This window comes from Ovis aries, chromosome 16 (genome assembly GCF_016772045.2).
Source record: "Ovis aries strain OAR_USU_Benz2616 breed Rambouillet chromosome 16, ARS-UI_Ramb_v3.0, whole genome shotgun sequence".
NCBI classification, from domain to species: domain Eukaryota; kingdom Metazoa; phylum Chordata; class Mammalia; order Artiodactyla; family Bovidae; genus Ovis; species Ovis aries.
In genome coordinates this window covers 15,529,521-15,551,411 of record NC_056069.1, presented here as the reverse complement: position 1 = coordinate 15,551,411, position 21,891 = coordinate 15,529,521, and the positions used below count along the sequence as shown (strand labels likewise).

At 41.2% G+C, this 21,891-nt stretch overlaps 1 protein-coding gene across 1 annotated transcript; it reads left to right on the top strand.

Moving 5' to 3' along the window:
• The first annotated feature begins 14,352 nt into the window (after window positions 1-14,352).
• Window positions 14,353-15,149, top strand: LOC114118688 (small ribosomal subunit protein eS6-like). The gene has a single exon (XM_042233756.1). It carries the CDS (start codon window positions 14,361-14,363, stop codon window positions 15,108-15,110), a length of 750 nt encoding a protein of 249 aa, XP_042089690.1. The 5' UTR covers window positions 14,353-14,360; the 3' UTR covers window positions 15,111-15,149.
• The last annotated feature ends 6,742 nt before the right edge of the window (window positions 15,150-21,891 follow it).

The window sequence follows — 21,891 nt, the reverse complement described above, 5'->3', positions numbered from 1 at the left end:
TATCATGTAAGAATCGAATCACCAGTCTGTGTCCGATGCAGGATACAGCATGCTTGGGGCTGGTGCATGGGGATGACCCAGAGGGATGCTGTGGGGAGGGAGGTGGGAGGGGGTTCATCTTGGGATCGCATGTACACCCGTGGTGGATTAATGTCAATGTATGGCAAAACCAATACAGTATTGTAAAAGTAAAATAAAGTAAAAATAAAAATTAAAAATAAATAAATAAATAAATAAATAAAATTTAAAAACTAAAGAGGCATTAAAGCCACATTCCTAAATTTAAACAATCATTTATCAGCTGTATACAGACTTGAAAAATAATGGGAACAGAACTGAAACTGGATTAAAACAAACACCTAGAGGACCCAAACTTCTGAGCCAGTGATTGTCTAGGAATAAGTGTGTGGTGAAACAAGGTAAACAACAGCAGTAATTCATGGTGAAAGATTTAGCCAACACTAGGGAACCACACAGTTAACCTCCCAAATGTATCCTTTTCCCAGACTAGTACAAGGAACCAGAAAGCCTCAGCATGAATAAACTTCCAACAGTCCTTTGATGTGAGGCTTGCAAAAGAGCAGCACTGAATGATGAACTCTGACAGCTTTTCAGGCAAAATCTACTTTGGCCAACATAATTAATGTCGAGCAAAATAAAAAGCCAGGCACAGAGAGGAATAAAGAACTCTTTTTCCTCCTTTATTTAAAGGCACCTACATATAAAATAGCTTTTAAAATTATATGATTTTGGGGGGGGGGGCGGGCATTACATGAGGCTTGTTGAATCTTAGTTCCCCAACCAGGGATTGAACTTGGGCCCTCAGCAGTGAAAGCACTAAGTCCCAAGTGCTGGACCACAAGGGAATTCCCTGAACGTATATGGTTGTAATTTATTTGACGTAAAAGTGACTGAAATAAAAGGCCCGTCATTTTATTTCGTGTAAATGATATTATTTACTGAGCATTCACTGTAACTGTCACCAAGCACACAGAGGTGAGTAACATACAGTGCCTGCCATCTAGGCCATGAAGATCATATGATAGAAAGAATATGAAAGCTGATGATCAGCTACATGACAAGGGCTATATGCGAGGTAAACAGGGGCATCATGAAAACACAGAAAAGGGAGTACTTGGCATTGCCCAGAGACATCAAGAAGGGCTTTTAGGGAGGCAGGGAGACATATAAACTGAATCTTAAAGGCTATATAGAAATTTTCTAGTTGAATAGGAGGTGGCGGTTCAAAAGGTAAAGAATCTGCCTTCAGTGAAGGAGACCCAGATTTGATCCCTGGGTGGAGAAGATCCCCTGGAGAAGAAAATGGTTACCCACTCCAGTATCCTTGCCTGGAGAATTCCATGGACAGAGGAGCCTGGAGGGCTACAGTCCACGGGTTACAAAGAGTCAGATACGACTGAGCAACTAACAACACACAGGGATGGGGAAGGCGTGGCAGGCACTCTGAAACACCTATTACTACTAGCAGATACTTTAATTATGATGAACTAAAGAGAAAAAGTCAGAGACGACATGAACAGAAAAGGACACGGTCATGCCGCTTGAAAGATCATTACAGAGGGAGCTATATGAACACTTTCACAATAGTTCAAATCGAGAAAGTATTAGGGCTTCCCAGGAGACTCAGTGGTAAAGAATGCACCTGCCGATACAGGAGATGAGAGAGTTCAATGCCTGGGTTGGGATGATTCCCTGCAGAAGGAAATGGGAACCCACTCCAGTATTCTTGCCTGGGAAATCCCGTGGACTGAGGAGCCTGGAGACTACAGTCCAGGGGGTCAGAAAAGAGTCAGACATGACTTAGAAACTAAACAACAGCAAATAAGAGAATAAAGTAATCATATTTACATCACATGGCAAATGGGCACTTAAATGTCAAAGCTGCAACAAAGTCAGAAGCGTGTTCATACTATAAGCGATATTCAGTTTTAGCAACAACTGCTGCCACATTGAATTAATTTTCTTAATTTGATCTCATCTTGTGTTATAGCTCTAAATATCACCTATAGAGTATATCTCTAAAGATTTTATCACTATCCTAGATCTGATCTCCAGTTTGGTATATGCTCAGTAGGCATCTCAAATATTTCCAAATAACAACTCAATCTCCTCCCTACCTTTATTCTTCCAATCTGCTCTTCCCCTAGACTTCTCCATTTCAATAACTGCCCATCCTGTTTGTTCAGCCATCCAGTCACCCTAAAGCCCTCTTTTCTCATCCCTCATTCAGTCCATCAGCATATTCTCTACTTTCAAAATATATCTAGAACCTGACCGTATCTGACTACTTCAGTCTGCTATACTGGTCCAAGAGGTTGTCACTCCTTGCTGCCTAACAAGTCTCCCCTCTTGTCTCTTGCAACACCTCTGTCTATTCATCATATAATCTCCAGAGTGACCTATTTAAATATATCATCATATTTCCTTTATTCAGAACTCTATTAGCTTCCAAGCTGCTTCAGATATATATGTGTATATGTGTGTCTGTATATATATATGTATATATATATATGTGTGTGTGTCTGTATATATGTGTGTGTGTGTGTGTGTGTGTGTGTATGTAATTGCCGACAGTTCAGTCGCTCAGTTGTATCTGAGACTGAGTGACTGAGCGACTCTTTGTGACCTCATGGACTGCAATACACCAGGCTTTCCTGTCCATCACCAACTCCTAGAGCTTGCTCAAACTCAAGTCCATTGAGTCAGTGTTGCCACTGACTACAGGCCTTGTGTAATCTGCTCCCACCTGCCCTTCCACACTTAGCTCTCTAACATGTGCCATACTTCTCCCCCCATAGTCACTCTGTTCCAGTGCTTCGGCCACTCTGGCTCCCTTGATGTTCTTCAAACATACCAGGCAACCTCTGGCTTCAGTGTTTATTGGTCTTTCTCTGTTCCACAAGGCCACATATTGATGCCTGTTTCATTCACTGCTGTATCTCCAGTGCCCAATGGCTCTAGCACACAGAAGCTGCTCAATAAATGGTAGTTAATTGTTTCAAAATGATGCAGCTTTTTATTATACACTGCTTTCGACAAAATATGCAATTATGATGTTTTCTGAATTCGTTAACAAGTAGTATTTTGTTCAAACCAGAAGGGGGCAGCAAAGCTTCACTAGCTCAGCAAATGGACAGCGCACTGAGTCAGCGATGCAGAGGGAACACTAACCAGATAAAGAGGATTAAGCTGGCCCCAGAAGCCTGAGCTGAAGAGGATGAGTCATTGAGCTGGTTAGGACTGTGTCCTCACCAAGAAGCAGGGAAAGAGGCAGAAAGAGAGGGAGACAAGACTTGTCCAGAAGAATGTGCCCCACACTGGGGACCCATGGCATGAACAGATGGGTTGTTAGGGAACCTACTCAGAGAATTAGGCAAATTATCCCCAAGTCAGGAAACCTCTTGATAGTGCCGCAGGGGGCCACCCCTCTCAAAAGACAAGGTTTTTAATCTTTGTAGCCAGAACCAGAAATCCAAATATACCTATCTCTAAGAAGACTGTCCTTCATTGTGCCCACCTTTGTGTGAAAAGTTCCCTTGGTATCTCTAATTTTCTTGAAGCCATCTCTAGTCTTTCCCATTCTGTTCTTTTCCTCTATTTCTTTGCATTGATCACTGAAGAAGGCTTTCTTACCTCTCTTTGCTATTCTTTGGAACTCTGCATTCAAATGGGTAAATCTTTCCTTTTCTCCTTTGCCTTTCACTTCTTTTCATTTCATAGCTGTTTGTAAAGCCTCCTCAGTCAACCATTTTGCCTTTTTGTGTTTCTTTTTCTTGGGGATGGTCTTGATCATTGCCTCCAGTACAATGTCACGAACCTCCGTCCATAGTTCTTCAGGCACTCTGTCCATCAGATCTAATCCCTTGAATCTATCTGTCACTTCCACTGTATAATCAGAAAGGATTTGACTTAGGTCATATCTGAATGGTCTAGTGGTTTTCCCTACTTTCTACAATTTAAGTCTGAATTTGGCAATAAGGAGTTCATGATCTGAGCCACAGTGAGCTCCCAGTCCTATTTTTGCTGACTGTATAGAGCTTCTCCATCTTTGGCTACAAAGAATATAATCAATCTGATTTTGGTATTGACCATCTGATGATGTCCATGTGTAGAGTCTTCTCTTGTTGTTGGAAGACTGGTCATTCTCTTGGCAAAACTCTGTTAGCCTTTGCCCTGATTCATTCTGAACTCCAAGGCCAAATTTGACTGTTACTCTAGGTATTTCTTGACTTCCTACTTTTGCATTGGAGTCCCCTATAATGAAAATGACATCTTTTGGGGGGTGTTAGTTCTAGAAGGTCTTGTAGGTCTTCATAAAACCGTTCAACTTTAGCTTCTTCAGCTAATAACCTATAGACAGTTTATTAAAAAGCAGAGACATTACTTTGCCAACAAAGGTCCATCTAGTCAAAGCTATGGTTTTTCCAGTGATCATGTATGGATGCAAGAGTTGGACTCTAAACAAAACTGAGCACTGAAGAATTGATGCTTTTGAACTGTGGTGTTGGAGAAGACTCTTGAGAGTCCCTTGGACTGCAAGGAGACCAAACCAGTCAATCCTAAAGGAAATCAGTCCTGAATATTCATTGTAAGGACTGATGCTGAAGCTGAAACTCCAATAATTTGGCCACCTTATGCAAAGAACTGACTCATTGGAAAAGACCCTGATGCTGGGAAAAATTGAAGGCAGGAGGAGAAGGTGATGACAGAGGACGAGATGGTTAGATGGCATCACTGACTCAATGGACATGAGTCTGAGTAAATGCTGGAAGTTGGTGATGGACAGGGAGGCCTGGCATGCTGCAGTTCATGGGGTCACACAAAGAGTCGGACACAACTGAGCAACTGAACTGAATGGAACTGAAGAAGAATGGTGGAGAATAGCATAGGTCCCAGGTGTGGTGTTTCTTCCTAAGGATCATGGATTTTTAATCACTGTAATCTTCTATATCTTGATTAAGTAAAATCCAAGATGGCAAGTGCTTGGGTCCAGGTGGCTACAGCAGAAAACCAGATATTGGTACCTTTGAATTATCAAAATGAGTTAAAATAATGCTAGCCACAAATAGTTGAAGACAGGTTATTTTTTACCCCACTATTCTTTCGGACCTTGTCATTTACTCCTTAAGAAATCATCATTCCTTAGGTTTTTGTTTTTTTTTTTTAAGTATACTCCCTTCAACTCTCAGTGTTTTATTTCAAGCCTACTTCCCAAGTTTCTTTTTCCTCATTTCAATCAGCTTTCTTCTGGTCTTTCTCACATGACTTAGAGCTACTCTGTTTAATATGATAACCACTGGAGAAGATTCTTGAGAGTCCCTTGGAATGCAAGGAGATCAAACCAGTCAATCCTAGAGGAAATCAGTCCTAAATATGCATCGAAAGGACTGATGTTGAAGCTGAAACTCCAGCACTTTGGCCACCTGATGCAAAGAGCTGACTCATTGGAAAAGACCCTGATGCTGGGCAAGATTGAAGGCAGGAAGAGAAGAGAATGACTGTAGGGAACAAGGTATAAAGAAGGTTGAGAAGTGCTTGCAAATGAGACTCTCAACCAGGGCTGAACATTCTTGCAAACGAGATGTTCTGCCCAGTGTAGGGAACTAGGTTTAAGGAAGGTTGAGAAGTGCTTGTAAACGAGACCCTCAACCTGAGCTGAACATTCTTGCAAACGAGATGTTCAGCTAAGAATCCTGTTTGTTCCCATGGGAAAAGAACATTTCTTGCACACAAGGATGTTTCTTTGATTCCTCAAAAGGAACAGACCCTGGGACAAAACGGATTCTAAGTTGATAAGGAAGTTCCCCAAAACAAAGTCTTAGCTGCAGTAAATAAGTCAAGGTAAAGGGTATCTCGCCCTGCGCCTGCGCACTGTATAGTCTCTGAATCATAGTGCTTGGCAGCTTGCCCTGTAGGGTGTTGTGCAAGGGATATAAAATAAAGCAGCTGTAAGAAGCAGGTGTTAAAATATAAAGATTTAAACCACTCTGCAGTGTTGGTGTTTCATTCCGTCGCCAGCAGATGACAGATGCGATGGTTGGATGGCATCACCGACTTGATGGACATTAGTTTGAGCAAGCTCTGGGAGTTGGTGATGGACAGGCAGGCCTGGCATGCTGCAGTCCGTGGGGTCACAACAAGTCGGGCATGACTGAGGGAATGAACTGAACTGGCTACATGTGGTGTTTTAGCATTGAAATGTGATTAGTGTAATTGACAAACTGATTTTTACAAATTCATCCAGTTTTAATTAGTTTACATTTAAAAGCTCATATTTAATTCACTTTCTGGGAAATTTTAAGTATGTCTAAAATAAAATTGAGTGTACAAATCTACTTTCTACTGTAAATGTTATAAAATACAAACATATATATGTATATTTCTGATGAAAAATTAGCATCTGAATTAAGGTATTCCTCAAGTATAAAACATTCACTGGATTTTCAAGACAGTACAAAAACATATAAAATATCTAATTTACAATTCTTATATAGATTGTAGCGCTTCCCTGGTAGCTCAGACGGTAAAGCGTCTGCCTACAATGCGGGAGACCTGGGTACGATCCCTGGGTCGGGAAGATCCCCTGGAGAAGGAAATGGCAACCCACTCCAGTATTCATGCCTGGAAAATCCCATGGATCAAGGAGCCTGGTGGGCTATAGTCTATGGGGTCACAAAGAGTTGGACACGCCTGAGCAACTTTACTTCTATATAGACTGTACGTTGAAATGATAGCATTTTGAATATAATGGGTCAGCTGAACTATCTTATAAAATTAACTTTATTCATTTCTTACTTTAATGTGGCTGCTAGCTAGAAAAACTTTAAATCACACATATGTCTTTATGCTTCTCTTGCACACTCTAGTCTAAAGGCTTGCTACTCAGACTTTAGTCTGTGCATCAACAGGTTGGATGTCACCTGGGAACTTCTCGAAAGTACAGAATCAGAATCTGCATTTTGAAAAATCCCTGAGCAACTCGTTTGACCATTAAAGCTCGAGGTGCAGTAGTCTACTTGTGACCCAGTGGTTAAGACTCTGTGCTTCTACTGCAGGGAGCACAGTTTCAATCCCTGGTTGGGGAACCCAAGGTCCCACATACTGTGAGGCTAAAAATAAACAAAAATTTAAAAAGTACTTAGAATCCTCTTCTTCTGCCCCAAGGGACTTGCCTAGAAGGTTGGCCCAGAGCCTCACTGCTGAGGGGGCTGGGCTCCTGGTTTTCATGCAGTTGTCAGGCTGTAATTTCTGTGTTGCTTATTTACAGGTACAACTGGGCACAAGTATAGCAAAAGAAGCCCCAGTAAGCCGCCAAAACACCAAATATTCTCCATCCTATTCCCATTAGATAGCAGCATCTCTACCTCCTCAAGATGGTTGGGATCAATTACCCTTATGATGTAAGGAGTACTTTCTTCATTTCCTGTCTACTGTCAAGGGAATCCCAATGTGACAGAACCATAAATTTAGTTTGGTGGGATGTTTACTGTGAGCCCTATGAACTAGGACCACTAAAACCCCACAAGCCAAAATTAATAACTCGAGTGAGTGGCTTGGAGTGACTTCTACTTCAACACTTCGATTTCTGGATGCATACACTCTCCCTGTTGGAGATGCCATTAATGGAATATATAAACTGCCTTCTGAGGACAGTGCATCGTCCTGCATGGCATCATTCCCAAGCTGGAAGCTCAGCAGTGCCTTCAAGAAACCATTTCTTTGCTTTATCCTGAATCAGAAATGAGAGACCCTAAAAATTTCATGGTTCTGGGAGGCCCGAATCTCTGTATAGATTGTCTCCCACCCTCAGGAGGACATATATTAAGATACATGCTATCCACTTACCTCATGTTTCAGTTCAGTTCAGTTCAGTCGCTCAGTCGTGTCCGACTCTTTGCGACCCCATGAATCACAGCACGTCAGGCCTCCCTGTCCATCACCATCTCCCGGAGTTCACTCAGACTCACGTTCATAGAGTTCGTGATGCCATCCAGCCATCTCATCCTCTGTCGTCCCCTTCTCCTCCTGCCCCCAATCCCTCCCAGCATCAGAGTCTTTTCCAATGAGTCAACTCTGCATGAGGTGGCCAAAGTACTGGAGTTTCAGCTTTAGCATCATTTCTTCCAAAGAAATCCCAGGGTTGATCTCCTTCAGAATGGACTGGTTGGATCTCCTTGCAGTCCAAGGGACTCTCAAGAGTCTTCTCCAACACCACAGTTCAAAAGCATCAATTCTTTGGTGCCAGGTCCAATGAACACATCAGTATTGTGGACTAATTTGAAATTCAGTGGGTTGATCAGATGGATAAGATCCCTTCAACATATATTATGACAGAGAGCAGAAGGATTAACATAGCCTTGAGACAAGACCATGTATGTACACTGTGGCCCATCCCCTGTGAACACAAACTGCTTCTGATCCTGTTTCTGACATGTGCCCTCCCAAAGGACATGGTCTGTTGTTGGCTTTTCCATCTTTAAAAAACATTAGAACCAGACAAGCATTCCCACATCTGTAAGCCTTTTGTTTCCTTCCTCAACAATTTGCCACAACAGGTCTGGCATCTCAGCATCACTTAATGTAGGCCATCGCCTTTTCCAAATGTCTGAGACTCATTCTAGAAATGTTCTAGAATCACTCAGTACTATTGCCAGGGGTTTAAATTGTGTATCACAGGTGCTCCCTTATCATCAAGCTGTCCCATATCCAGCCCTCTGTTCCTCCCCTCTTGATTCAGCATCCTCAGGATTCTCAGTCAGACTCTCCTGGTTTCTACTGGTATGTGTGGGCTAAGAGCTGCAGCAACTATGGCACAAACCCCTCTCCTCTCTTTACCTTACTCAGTAAGGATTTGCTGAGATTAGATTTTCTGCTGGTCAGTATAAGAGCTAGGGAATATTCCGAGGAGAGTGGAGGTTATTATGTTAGGCATCTGCTTTATTTGAAACTTCTGCATAGGCTTTAAGCAAATAGACAGGGATCTCCCAACAAGGAGAGTAGGCCAATTCTGCAGGTTTTGAGCATTGAAGGGAATGCAGGAGTTCAAGCTTTTCAAAGGGTCTCGTGATTTACCCACACAGCCCCCTCCCAAGTCTCAAGGTTCCACTCTTATCAGGGGACGGACTTTAAGACCCTTGACAGGGTTGAAAATTCATTCTTCTCTGAGATTCTGCTCTTCTTGCAATTAGGTCCTGAGCCTCACCTCCAGTGTATGTCCTCTGTCTGAAGAAAATATGGGTTTCTTTAAATTTTGCCAAAGAGTCCCTTACCCTCGCTCTTCTCACTCTTTGCTTTATATTGCTGATAGATCATCTCTCAAAAAAATTAATGGCACATATCAAGAGCCACTCGGCATCAGCCCTTATAGTTATTTCCCTGCATTGCTCAATCCCACTGGACTTTACACCAGCTAGTAGATCATTCTCATCTATATCCCATCTCAGTTATGTAAGCAACTGTTCGACTGCAGCATGCCAGGGACTCTCAAATTCCACTTATCATCAGTGAGAGCATCCTCACTGTTAGCCACTTGCAGAATAATCCAGGATGAATGAACTAACCACAATAAGGCATCCTTAGAGTCTGCAGAAGACTTGAGAATTCAAAGATGCCTCTTTTAATCCATTTCCCTGGAAACAAAACCTGAGGCAAGGATTCCTGTTCAAGTGATTATAGGTGAGGGCTCTGAGAAGAAGAGGGAAATGAGATAAACCTGGGAGCTGTGGAAGGGGAGAAAGGGAGCTATTAGAGACTCATTTCTGATCCCGCAGGGAAGTTCTAGAGCTCAGATTGCACCCCAAAATTGATTCCAGCTTGAGGTAAGGAGCTGGCTGGCCTTTGTACCACATGTCAATTAGTCATTGGTCAACCCTGTCTTGCATTGGGGATTTGGGTTGGTGGTGTGCCTGGTCTCTCAGACACGGTGGCTACAATTTCCTTGAAGGATTTCATTTAGAAAAGAGGGCATCTGAGAGTTCTATTCATGGACACTGACAACAGCTGAGATGAGTGGACGGACCAGTAAAGGGACTCTGACACAGTTAATCTAAGGCCTCAAAAATTAGCTAACTCAGTGATTTAATTTTTTTCCCCTTTTGTATCACACTTCTTTGAGAAGTCATTGAAAGTTGTGAATTTGCTCCACAAAAAGATACATACACATAAAGATAAATGTTTATGCTAAGAAAAGGTTGACAGATGGGATCATGAAGCTTCAAATAATTTATATGACTTGCTCAAAGTTTATGCTGTAAGTTAAAGCAGAATGAGATGGCCAAACAAGCAGTTCTAAATACCAAAATATTTTTATGAAAAAAAGTTTTATAATTTTATAATCACAATACACATACTTGAGATATTGAACCAACTTGAGGTATTGAACCAACAACCAGTTCTAAACATGAAAATGTTTTGATGAAAAAAATTTTATAATTTTATAATCACAATACGCACACTTGAAGTATTGAACCAACTAGGTATCTGAAACATTTCCCAACACATAAATTCACAGATATGTTAAAGTCATACATGTGATCCTCAAAATATTCTTTGCATTTAAATATTGCTGCTTAGGAGGCAAGAATATACAATGGAGTAAAGACAATCTCTTTAACAAGTGGTGCTGGGAAAACTGGTCAACCACTTGTAAAAGAATGAAACTAGATCACTTTCTAACACCACACACAAAAATAAACTCAAAATGGATTAAAGATCTAAATGTAAGACCAGAAACTATAAAACTCCTAGAGGAGAACATAGGCAAAACACTCTCAGACATAAATCACAGCAGGATCCTCTATGATCCACCTCCCAGAATTCTGGAAATAAAAGCAAAAATAAACAAATGGGATCTAATTAAAATTAAAAGCTTCTGCACAACAAAGGAAAATATAAGCAAGGTGAAAAGACAGCCTTCTGAATGGGAGAAAATAATAGCAAATGAAGCAACTGACAAACAACTAATCTCAAAAATATACAAGCAACTTATGCAAATCAATTCCAGAAAAATAAACGACCCAATCAAAAGATGGGCCAAAGAACTAAATAGACATTTCTCCAAAGAAGACATACGGATGGCTAACAAACACATGAAAAGATGCTCAACATCACTCATTATCAGAGAAATGCAAATCAAAACCACAGTGAGGTACCACTTCACACCAGTCAGAATGGCTGCGATCCAAAAATCTGCAAGCAATAAATGCTGGAGAGGGTGTGGAGAAAAGGGAACCCTCCTACACTATTGGTGGGAATGCAAACTAGTACAGCCACTATGGAGAACAGTGTGGAGATTCCTTTAAAAATTGCAAATAGAACTGCCTTATGACCCAGCAACCCCACTTCTGGGCATACACACCGAGGAAACCAGAATTGAAAGAGACACATGTACCCCAATGTTCATTGCAGCACTGTTTATAATAGCCAGGACATGGAAACAACCTAGATGTCCATCAGCAGATGAATGGATAAGAAAGCTATGGTAAATATACAAGATGGAGTATTATTCAGCCATTAAAAATAATACATTTGAATCAGTTCTGATGAGATGGATGAAACTGGAGCTGATTATACAGAGTGAAGTAAGCCAGAAAGAAAAACACCAATACAGTATACTAACACGTATATATGGAATTTAGAAAGATGGCAATGATGACCCTGTATGCAAGACAGCAAAAGAGACACAGATGTGTAGAACGGACTTTTGGACTCAGAGGGAGAGGGTGAGGGTGGGATGATTTGGGAGAATGGCATTGAAACATGTATACTATCATGTAAGAAACGAATTGCCAGTCTATGTCCGATGTGGGTTACAGGATGGTTGGGGCTGGTGCACTGGGATGACCCAGAGAGATGTTATGGGGAGGGGAGGTGGGAGGGGGGTTCATGTTTGGGAACGCATGTACACCCGTGGTGGATTCATGTCAAAGTATGGCAAAACCAATACAGTATTGTAAAGTAAAATGAAGTAAAAATAAAAATTTAAATAAATAAATAAATAAATATTGCTGCTTGCAACTTTAAAGCAATCATTAATTTCTACTTAGGGTGTTTTATGCTACTGGGAGTAGAGAAAAGGATAAACAGTCAAATATAACCAGGGCCCAGAAATCTCTTGTTCTTAACAAAAGTGCAAACCTTAATGTTTTTTGCTTTAATGTTATTAAGAATGTCTAAAGAATGAACTAAAGTTTGTAAGTTCCAAGTATTTTTAAGAATGTCCATAAGTTTCAAATTATATCTTCTCATCAGTGATATTCTCTATAATACAGGTACTGTGATAAGACGAGGATTTGGTTTTTAAAAATACTTTAAATACATATTTTTCTATGTTATATTTTTATAATGAATAATTATTGACTATTCCTTTTTAAATGGCATTGAATGTTAACTTGCAGCTTTGGAAGTCATGAGGGGAAAATAGAGAAAAATACAATTTTTAAAAAACAAATCACTAATTTCACTGACAATTTGAGCCCTTTAGGATCTTAACCATTTTGTTTGACATTTGACCTCAAAGTAAGATAAGTGTCTGTTTTTCATAGATAGTATGGATCTGTGAGTGGAAGTGGGGGCTGTGGTTTCACAGTAATATGAGACCCAGGAATAATGGCTCTAGTTTCGGAATTTGAAATGATAAACTTTATCTAAAGATGATATGCATACTTACATGTGTATTATATATACAACACTCAACTCACTTTCTGTAGCCTTCTGTACCTCAGCACACCTAATGAAAGGTGCTTGTGTTTCACGCATGTGGCAGGGTGAGTTTTCTTCACACTGTAAGCTTCCTTGGTAAAGAGTCTAGTACCCACTTCTGACGTGAGGAGAGGGGGTTTCCCCATATGACTAGGCAATTATCAGATACCAACTGGCCATCTTATAATTCGACTCAATACTGGCACTACCTACCCAGAGGTAGCATCAGGTTCCATGGGTTAGGGACTCAGTCCCACGATCGTCTGCTTCAAGTGCCAAGAGCAAGCTGTTTTTCACCTGTGCTTCTTACAAACAGGCTATAGATTAAAGGTTCCCATGCATCCTCCTTGGGTATAATTTGTCCAATTATAATTGGTATTAATTTGTACCACTAGCATCATCCACAGCTAAAATCTCCATGGGAAACAGTTGCTCCATCTGGAGGGGCTCTGTGTTCTCTTACTTTCTCCTATATCCTTTTCTACATGAAAACACATGCATCCTCTAAATGTGCCCATTTTCTCTTTCCACCATTCATAGCACTATCCACTATTACCGGGGACCAGCCCTGGCTGGATCCAGGGTATCCGAAGTGTGACGGCGTTGGCGACTGAGATTTATTTATTTAGAGATATAGAAGGAGATAAGGATTTATTTAGAGATATAGAGAGAGACAAAGAAAGAATGTTGCAGTTAAGAAAATAGAGTAGAGAAAGAGGCCGATATTCCTTGGTTTACGCAGAAAACCAACAAAGTCCCAAGACAAGGGACTTAAACCATTCACATAGGCCACAGGCACCTGCTTGAATAGTGGAGGGGGCCCCGCCTTGGGCTCCCTCTCATGTGGGTCTTAGAAGCCTGGGCAGAGAAGTGAACACAGCAAGCCCCTGTGCTCCAGGGGATCAGCCTGAAAAGAGAGTAAGAAAAAGAGAAGAAAGAAAGAATTGACACGGGGGAGCCAGGCTTTTGTGGAACTGGTCCTGGTGTCCGTCTCTTCATTTTTCAGGGAAGCTTTTATACTCTAAATTGTACGTAGAGATAAATGTAAGAAGCAGAGTCATGCAGGGTCAGCAGCTCTGACCCTTATCGAGACCAGGCTTTCTATCTGCATACCTATCTGTATACACAGGTCTTGGGTGATTTACATCATCTTATGGCCAGGAGGCCTATTAGCATTTTATGACCCTTTTCTGATAAGGGTCCATCACCCAGAAAACTTATTTGCCCTAAAAGTGTTGTTCTTTCCAAAGTCTGGTGCCACTCTCAGAAAGCACTAAATAAAGTTTTATTCTTACATAGCAAGGATGCAACAATTTATAACAAAGAAAGAGGAGTACAGTGATTTATAACAAAGAGAAAATTCATTAATTCAAAAGTCTAGTATTGCTAACGTCAAAACTACTATATTCCTATTTCTGAATCCCAATTACATTGATTAATATCCTCCCAGGTGCCTAAAAGATAAAGGATATGGAGGCCTCGCGGCAATCATTAACTCAACAATGAAACCCTTCACCAATATAATTCTTAGCTATTTAAAAGGCTCTATAGTCATTATAGGGGACTGGAATGCAAAAGTAGGAAGCCAAAAAACACCTGGACTCTTTCGTGGCACCTCGGAGGCTGTCGGCTGCTTCAGAATGAAGCTGAACATCTCTTTCCCGGCCACTGCCTGCCAGAAGCTCATTGAAGTGGACGATGAAGGAAAACTTCGTACCTTCTACGAGAAGCGTATGGCCACAGAAGTTGCTGCTGATGCTCTGGGTGAAGAATGGAAGGGTTATGTGGTCCGAATCAGTGGCGGGAACGACAAGCAGGGTTTCCCCATGAAGCAGGGTGTCTTGACCTATGGCCGAGTTCGCCTGCTTCTGAGTAAGGGGCATTCCTGTTACAGACCGAGGAGGACTGGAGAGAGAAAGCGCAAATCTGTGCGGGGTTGCATTGTGGATGCCAATCTGAGTGTTCTCAATTTGGTCATCGTGAAAAAAGGGGAGAAGGATATTCCTGGACTCACTGATACTACAGTGCCTCGTTGCCTGGGTCCCAAAAGAGCTAGCAGAATCCTCAAACTTTTCAATCTCTCTAAAGAAGATGACGTCCGCCAATATGTTGTCCGAAAGCCCCTAAACAAAGACGGTAAGAAACCTAGGACTAAAGCACCCAAGATTCAGCATCTCGTGACTCCCCGAGTTCTGCAACACAAATGCCGGCGTATTGCTCTGAAGAAACAGCGTACTAAGAAAAATAAAGAAGAGGCTGCAGAATATGCTAAACTTTTGGCCAACAGAATGAAGAAGGCCAAAGAAAAACAGCAGGAGCAGATCGCCAAGAGACAGAGGCTGTCCTCCCTGAGAGCTTCTACTTCCAAGTCTGAGTCCAGTCAAAAATGAGGTGTTCTGAGAGTGACAAATAAAGCAGACCAGACACCAGCTCTCCCTTCTTGACTTTTAATTGATGATCAAATAGATAAATGAAGGTCCACAAACATGGAAAAGGAGGTGCTGCATAATCTAGCAGTGGAATAGGTCTGCAGGAGGTCCTTGAAAGTGACAGTCCTTCAGATTCAGAACCAGACCACATAAGATAGTGGAAGCCATGGCCAGAACAGAGTTCCTTTAGTGGGTGTCTCAGAATTCTTACATTGATTGATTGACTTTTCAGCAAGGCATGGGACAAGATAGAGGAAATAAATGACTTAGGACTATTAATCTTTGACAGACTTTATTTTAAAGAATGCAGTTTCTACACGATATATGAAAAGTGCCCTTGTGGAAATGGACATTGTCATATGTAAAAAGAATAACTTGTGAAAAACACAGTTAATGGATACCATTTCTAGAATAGTTTTTACAAAGCTTTTAAAAACAGTGCAGATTTAATACATTAACAGATATCTTTTCAAAAAAAAAAAAAACACGCCTGGAGTAACAGGCAAATTTGGCCTTGAAATGCAAAATGAAGCAGGGCAAAGACTAATAGAGTTTTGCCAAGAAAGTACACTGGTCATAGCAAACACCCTCTTCCAACAACACAAGAGAAGACTCTACACATGGACATCACCAGATGGTCAACACCGAAATCAGATTAATTATATTCTTTGCAGCCAAAGATGGAGAAGCTCTATACAGTCAACAAAAACAAGACCGGGAGCTGACTGTGTTCAGATTATGACTCCTTATTGCCAAATTCAGACTTAAACTGAAGAAAGTAGGGAAAACTGCTAGACCATTCAGGTATGACCTAAATCAAATCCCTTATGATTATACAGTGGAAGTGAGAAATAGATTTAAGGGTCTAGATCTGATAGATAAGAGTGCCTGATGAACTATGGACAGAGGTTCGTGACACTGTACAGGAGACAGGGATCGACCATCCCCGTGGAAAAGAAATGCAAAAGAGCAAAATGGCTGTCTGGGGAGGCCTTACAAATAGCTGTGAAAAGAAGAGAAGTGAAAAGCAAAGGAGAAAAGGAAAGATATAAGCATCTGAATGCAGAGTTCCAAAGAATAGCAAGAAGAGATAAGAAAGCCTTCTTCAGCGATCAATGCAAAGACATAGAGGAAAACAACAGAATGGGAAAGACTAGAGATCTCTTTAAGAAAGAAAATTAGAGATACCATGGGAACATGTCATGCAAAGATGGGCTCGATAAAGACAGAAATGGTCTGGACCTAACAGAAGCAGAAGATATTAAGAAGAGGTGGCAAGAATACACAGAAGAACTGAACAAAAAGATCTTCATGACCCGGATAATCATGATGGTGTGATCACTCATCTAGAGCCAGACATCCTGGAATGTGAAGTCAAGTGGGCCTAAGAAAGCATCACTACGAGCAAAGCTAGTGGAGGTGATAGCATTCCAGTTGAGCTGTTTCAAATGCTGAAAGATGAAGCTGTGAAAGCGCTGTGCTCAATATGCCAGCAAATTTGGAAAACTCAGCAGTGGCCACAGGACTGGAAAAGGTCAGTTTTCATTCCAATCCCAAAGAAAGGCAATGCCAAAGAATGCACAAACTACTGCACAACTGCACTCATCTCACATGCTAGTAAAGTAATGCTCAAAATTCTCCAAGCCAGGCTTCAGCAATACTTGAACTGTGAACTTCCTGATGCTCAAGCTGGTTTTAGAAAAGGCAGAGGAACCAGAAATCAAATTGCCAACATCTGTTGGATCATGGAAAAAGCAAGAGAGTTCCAGAAAAACATCTATTTCTGCTTTTTTGGCTATGCCAAAGCCTTTGACTGTGTGGATCACAATAAACTGGGGAAAATTCTGAAAGAGATGAGAATACCAGACCACCTGACCTGCCTCTTGAGAACTCTGTATGCAGGTCAGGAAGCAACAGTTAGAACTGGACATGGAAAAACAGCCTGGTTCCAAATAGGAAAAGGAGTATGTCAAGGCTGTATATTGTCACCCTGCTTATTTAAGTTATATGCAGAGTATATCATGAGAAACACTGGACTGGAAGAAACACAAGCTGGAATCAAGATTGCCGGGAGAAATATCAATAACCTCAGATATGCAGATGACACCACCCCTATGGCAGAAAATGAAGAGGAACTAAAAAGCCTCTTGATGAAAGTGAAAGAGGAGAGAGAAAAAGTTGGCTTAAAGCCCAACATTCAGAAAACAAAGATCATGGCATCTGGTCCCATCACTTCATGGCAAATAGATGGAGAAACAGTGGAAACAGTGTCAGACTTTTTCTGGGCTCCAAAATCACTGCAGATGGTGACCACAGCCATGAAATTAAAAGACGCTTACTCCTTGGAAGAAAAGTTATGACCAACCTAGATAGTATATTCAAAAGCAGAGACATTAGTTTGCCGACTGAGGTCTGTCTAGTCAAGGCTATGGTTTTTCCAGTGGTCATGTATGGATGTGAGAGTTGGACTGTGAAGAAAGCTGAGCTTCGAAGAATTCATGCTTTTGAACTGTGGTGTTGGAGAAGACTCTTGAGAGTCCTTTGGACTGCAAGGAGATCCAAACAGTCCATTCTGAAGGAGATCAACCCTGGGATTTCTTTGGAAGGAACGATGCTAAAGCTGAAACTCCAGTACTTTGGCCACCTCATGTGAAAAGTTGACTCATTGGAAAAGACTCTGATGCTGGGAGGGATTGGGGGCAGGAGGAGAAGGGGACGACAGAGGATGAGATGGCTGGATGGCATCACTGACTTGATGGACATGAGTCTGAGTGAACTCCAGGAGTTGGTGATGGACAGGGAGGCCTGGCATGCTGTGATACATGGGGTTGCAAAGAGTCAGACACGAGTGAGCGACTGAACTGAACTGATACCTTTAAGATGTTTTAAGCTTCCCGTGCCTCTCGCGGTTGAGAGGCTGTAAACAATCACACGCGTAGTTGTAAAAGTCCAGGTAAACCTGTCAGGCAAGTTAGAGAGCCATCATAGGGGTTTGAGCTGAGACACTCCTTTTATATGCAGGAGACTACTGGAGCCCTAAGTTAACTTTTTCCAGAGAAAGGTGGTCGGGGATAGCCCCCTGTTAATGTTAGAGGAGTTGGTGAAAGTCATACAATAGTAAGACAGACAGATTCTGGTTTTGCAGTAGATGCTCAAGCAGGTAGGGGGTCTCTCGAGTCCTGACTCGCCTTTGCCTGTCAGGCCTCTTCCTCATGACCTTTGTCATGGGTGGGATTCCCACGCTGCTCCCGGCACACTATGAAGACCTTGTGTGTGTAATAACCAAGTCATACTTCCTAAGCATGGAGTGGAGGAGTAAGGAGTTGAAAAATAAGGTACTATTTGTTAAAAGGGCCTAGCACATGGTGGAGAAGGCAATGGCACCCCACTCCAGTACTCTTGCCTGGAAAATCCCATGGATGAAGGAGCCTGGTAAGTTGCAGTCCATAGGGTCGCTAAGAGTAGGACACGTCTGAGCGACTTCACTTTCACTTTTCACTCTCATGCATTGGAGAAGGAAATGGCAACCCACTCCAGTGTTCTTGCCTGGAGAATCCCAGGGACGGGGGAGCCTGGTGGGCTGCCGTCTATGGATTGGCACAGAGTCAGACACAACTAAAGTGACTTAGTAGCAGCAGCAGCAGCACATGGTAATACTTAATAAATATGTGTTATTTTACCTTCTATCAGAGAAAGTTTTTTTTTTTTCATTTTTTCCTATACTGGAAAACATTTGAAATCTTTAATTTACAATTTCAAAATTATGATTTTATTACACTTAGACCAATAGAAGAACTTTGCACTAGGGATTAATTCATTTCAGCATTCTGACCTTGATCAAGTCTTTTGTCTCCAGTTCCTATCATATTTGATTTCTTTGTGAAAAATTTTATATTTCATCTCTTTTATTTCTATTTCTTTGTTCTTAACTCCTCCTTGGGATCTCTCTCAATTGCAGTAAAAATCCAGAAATGAAAGACTACTGTCCTAGAAACACACGGCATTTCTAAGCAAATTTTTCCTTGTAACCCTTGCCTTAAGCTATATCATCTGTAAAAAATTAATGTAAAACCAAAAAATATATATCTCTTTGCCATATTTCTAAAAGGCTCAGTCAAATTCTGATTTCATTTAAAATTAAAGTTCAATAGAATTATTTATAATTAACTTATTTTCTAAAAAGCCTTCAAATGAGTGAATAATATCAATAAGCAAATAATTTAATAAGAATTTTTATTGCTGAAAATTATCCTAGTTTAACATAAAACTACTGTTCACTAAATGTACTTACATTTTTTGAGAGTTGGTTTATGATTCTGCATTTAATTACTAACCACTGAAAGATGTTGATCATAAATACTGTAACCTAAATGTTGAGAACAGTCCTAAGGCAATTTGATCATTCCTAATTATTAGGTGGGGCATCCCAGGACGCTCACTGGTAAAGAATCCACCTGCTAATTAATGCAGGACATGTGGGTTCAATCTCTGAGTTGGGAAGATCCCCTGGAGAAGAAAATGGCAACTCACTCCAGTATTGTTGCCTGGGAAATCTCATGGACAGGGCATCCTGGGGGGCTACAGTCCATGGGGTCACAAAAGACTTGGACATGACTTAGCAACTAAACAACAATTATTAGGTACTTTTGGTAAATAAAAGTCTTCCCTGGTGGCTCAGAGGGTAAAGCGTCTGCCTGCAATGCAGGAGACCTGGGTTTGATCCCTGGGTCAGGAAGATCCCCTGGAGAAGGAAATGGCAACCCACTCCAGTATTCTTGCCTGGAGAATCCCATGGAAAGAGAAGCCTGGTAGACTACAGTCCATGGGATCGCAAAGAGTTGGACACAACTGAGTGACTTCACTTCACTTTGGTAAATAACAATAGCCTGGTTCAAAGAGATACATAAGGATGACAGGTCTCCTCCACCAAAGCCTTACAATGGACTATTATAGTGAAAGCAAGTCTCAGAGCAAAATTTGCCACAGCTACAAATACTGGAAAATGAGTAGACAAAAAAAGAAAATGAGAGAGAGAGAGAGAGAAACAAGTAAAAAGAGTATGCAGTCTTTAAAAGAAAGGAAATTCTGATACATGATTGGACTTGAAGGAAGCTTGAGGACATTACGCTAACTGAAATAAGGCAGTCATAAAAAGACCCCTACTGTATGATTCCACTTACATGAGGTACTGAGAGTAGATAAAATCCTAGAGACAGAAAATAGAATGTTGATGGCAAGTGGCTGAAGGGAGGGAATAACTATTGTTAAGGGGGTAGAGAGTTTCAGTTTATAAGATGAAAAGAGTTCTGGAGATACGTGATGGTAGCGGTAGCACATTATGAATATATTTGGTATCACTGAACTGTACATTGAAAAATGGTTTACATGGTAAATTTTATGTTATGTGTATTTTACCACAACACGAAAAAAAAAATAGCAAAGAAATAAAAGGTAATTAACCTATTCTGTAAATTCAGTGCCATCCCAGACCTCTGTTCTTTCAAGCTCTTTTCAAGAAAGATTCACTCACAGCAGATGCAATAATATGCTGCACCCAATATGCCAGAAAATTTGGAAAACTCAGCAGTGGCCACAGGGCTGGAAAAGGTCAGTTTTCATTCCAATCCCAAAGAAGGGCAATGTTAAAGAATGTTCAAACTACCTCACGATTGCATTCATTTCACATGCTAGCAAGGTAATGATCAAAATCCTTCAAGCTAGGCTTGAATTGCTTGAATTTTCCCAGCAATCTTCCCATCAAGATTGCTGGGAAAAGTATCAATAACCTCATATATGCAAATAACACCACTGCCATGGCAGAAAGTGAAGAGGATTTAAAGAATCTCTTGATGAAAGTGAGAGAGGAGAGTAGAAAAAGCTGGCTTAAAACTCAGCCTTCAGAAACCTAAGATCGTAGCATCCGATCCCATCACTTCATGGCAAATAGAGGGGGAAATGAAAACAGTCACAGACTTTATTTTCTTGGGCTCCAAAATCACTGTAGACAGTGGCTGCAGCCATGAAATTAAAAGACACTTGCTCCTTGAAAGTAAAGCTATGAAAAACCTAGACAGTGCATTAAAAAGCAGAGACATTACTTTGCCAACAAAGGTCCATCTAGGCAAAGCTATGGTTTTTCCAGTTGTCATGTATGGTTGTGAGAGTTTGACCATAAAGAAGGCTGAGTGCCAAAAATTGATACTTTCAAATTGTAGTGCTAGAGAACACTGTTGAGAGTCCCTTGGACTGCAAAGAGATCAAACCAGTCAATCCTAAAGGAAATCAACCCTGAATATTTGTTGCAAGGACTGATGCTGAAGCTCCAATACTTTTGCCACCTGATGCAAAGAACTGACTCATTGGAAAAGACCCTGATCCTGGGAAAGATTGAGGACAGGAGAAGAAGGGGGCGACAGAGGATGAAATGGTTGGATGGCATCATTGACTCAATGGACATGAGTTTAAGCAAACTCTGGGAGATAGTGAAGGACAAGGAAGTGCTAAAATCCATGAGATCACAAACAGTCGGATATGACTGAGCAGCTAAACAACAGAAAGGATTCTGCCAGCCTCCTGGTAAGATCAGATGATGGATGCCTCCAAAAATGTCCAGACATTTGACTCAGTGAGTCTTTAGGCATGGAGTCAAGTTGTTCTCAACAGCACACGCTCTTGGCATTGCTAGAATCTTGTTTCCTATTCATGCAAATGTAGAGGTAACTGTGAAGTTCAATCTGTATAC

Coding starts and splice junctions, on each gene's coding strand:
- LOC114118688 (XM_042233756.1), top strand. CDS start 14,361: ATGAAGCTGAACATCTCTTTCCCGGCCACTGCCTGCCAGAAGCTCATT.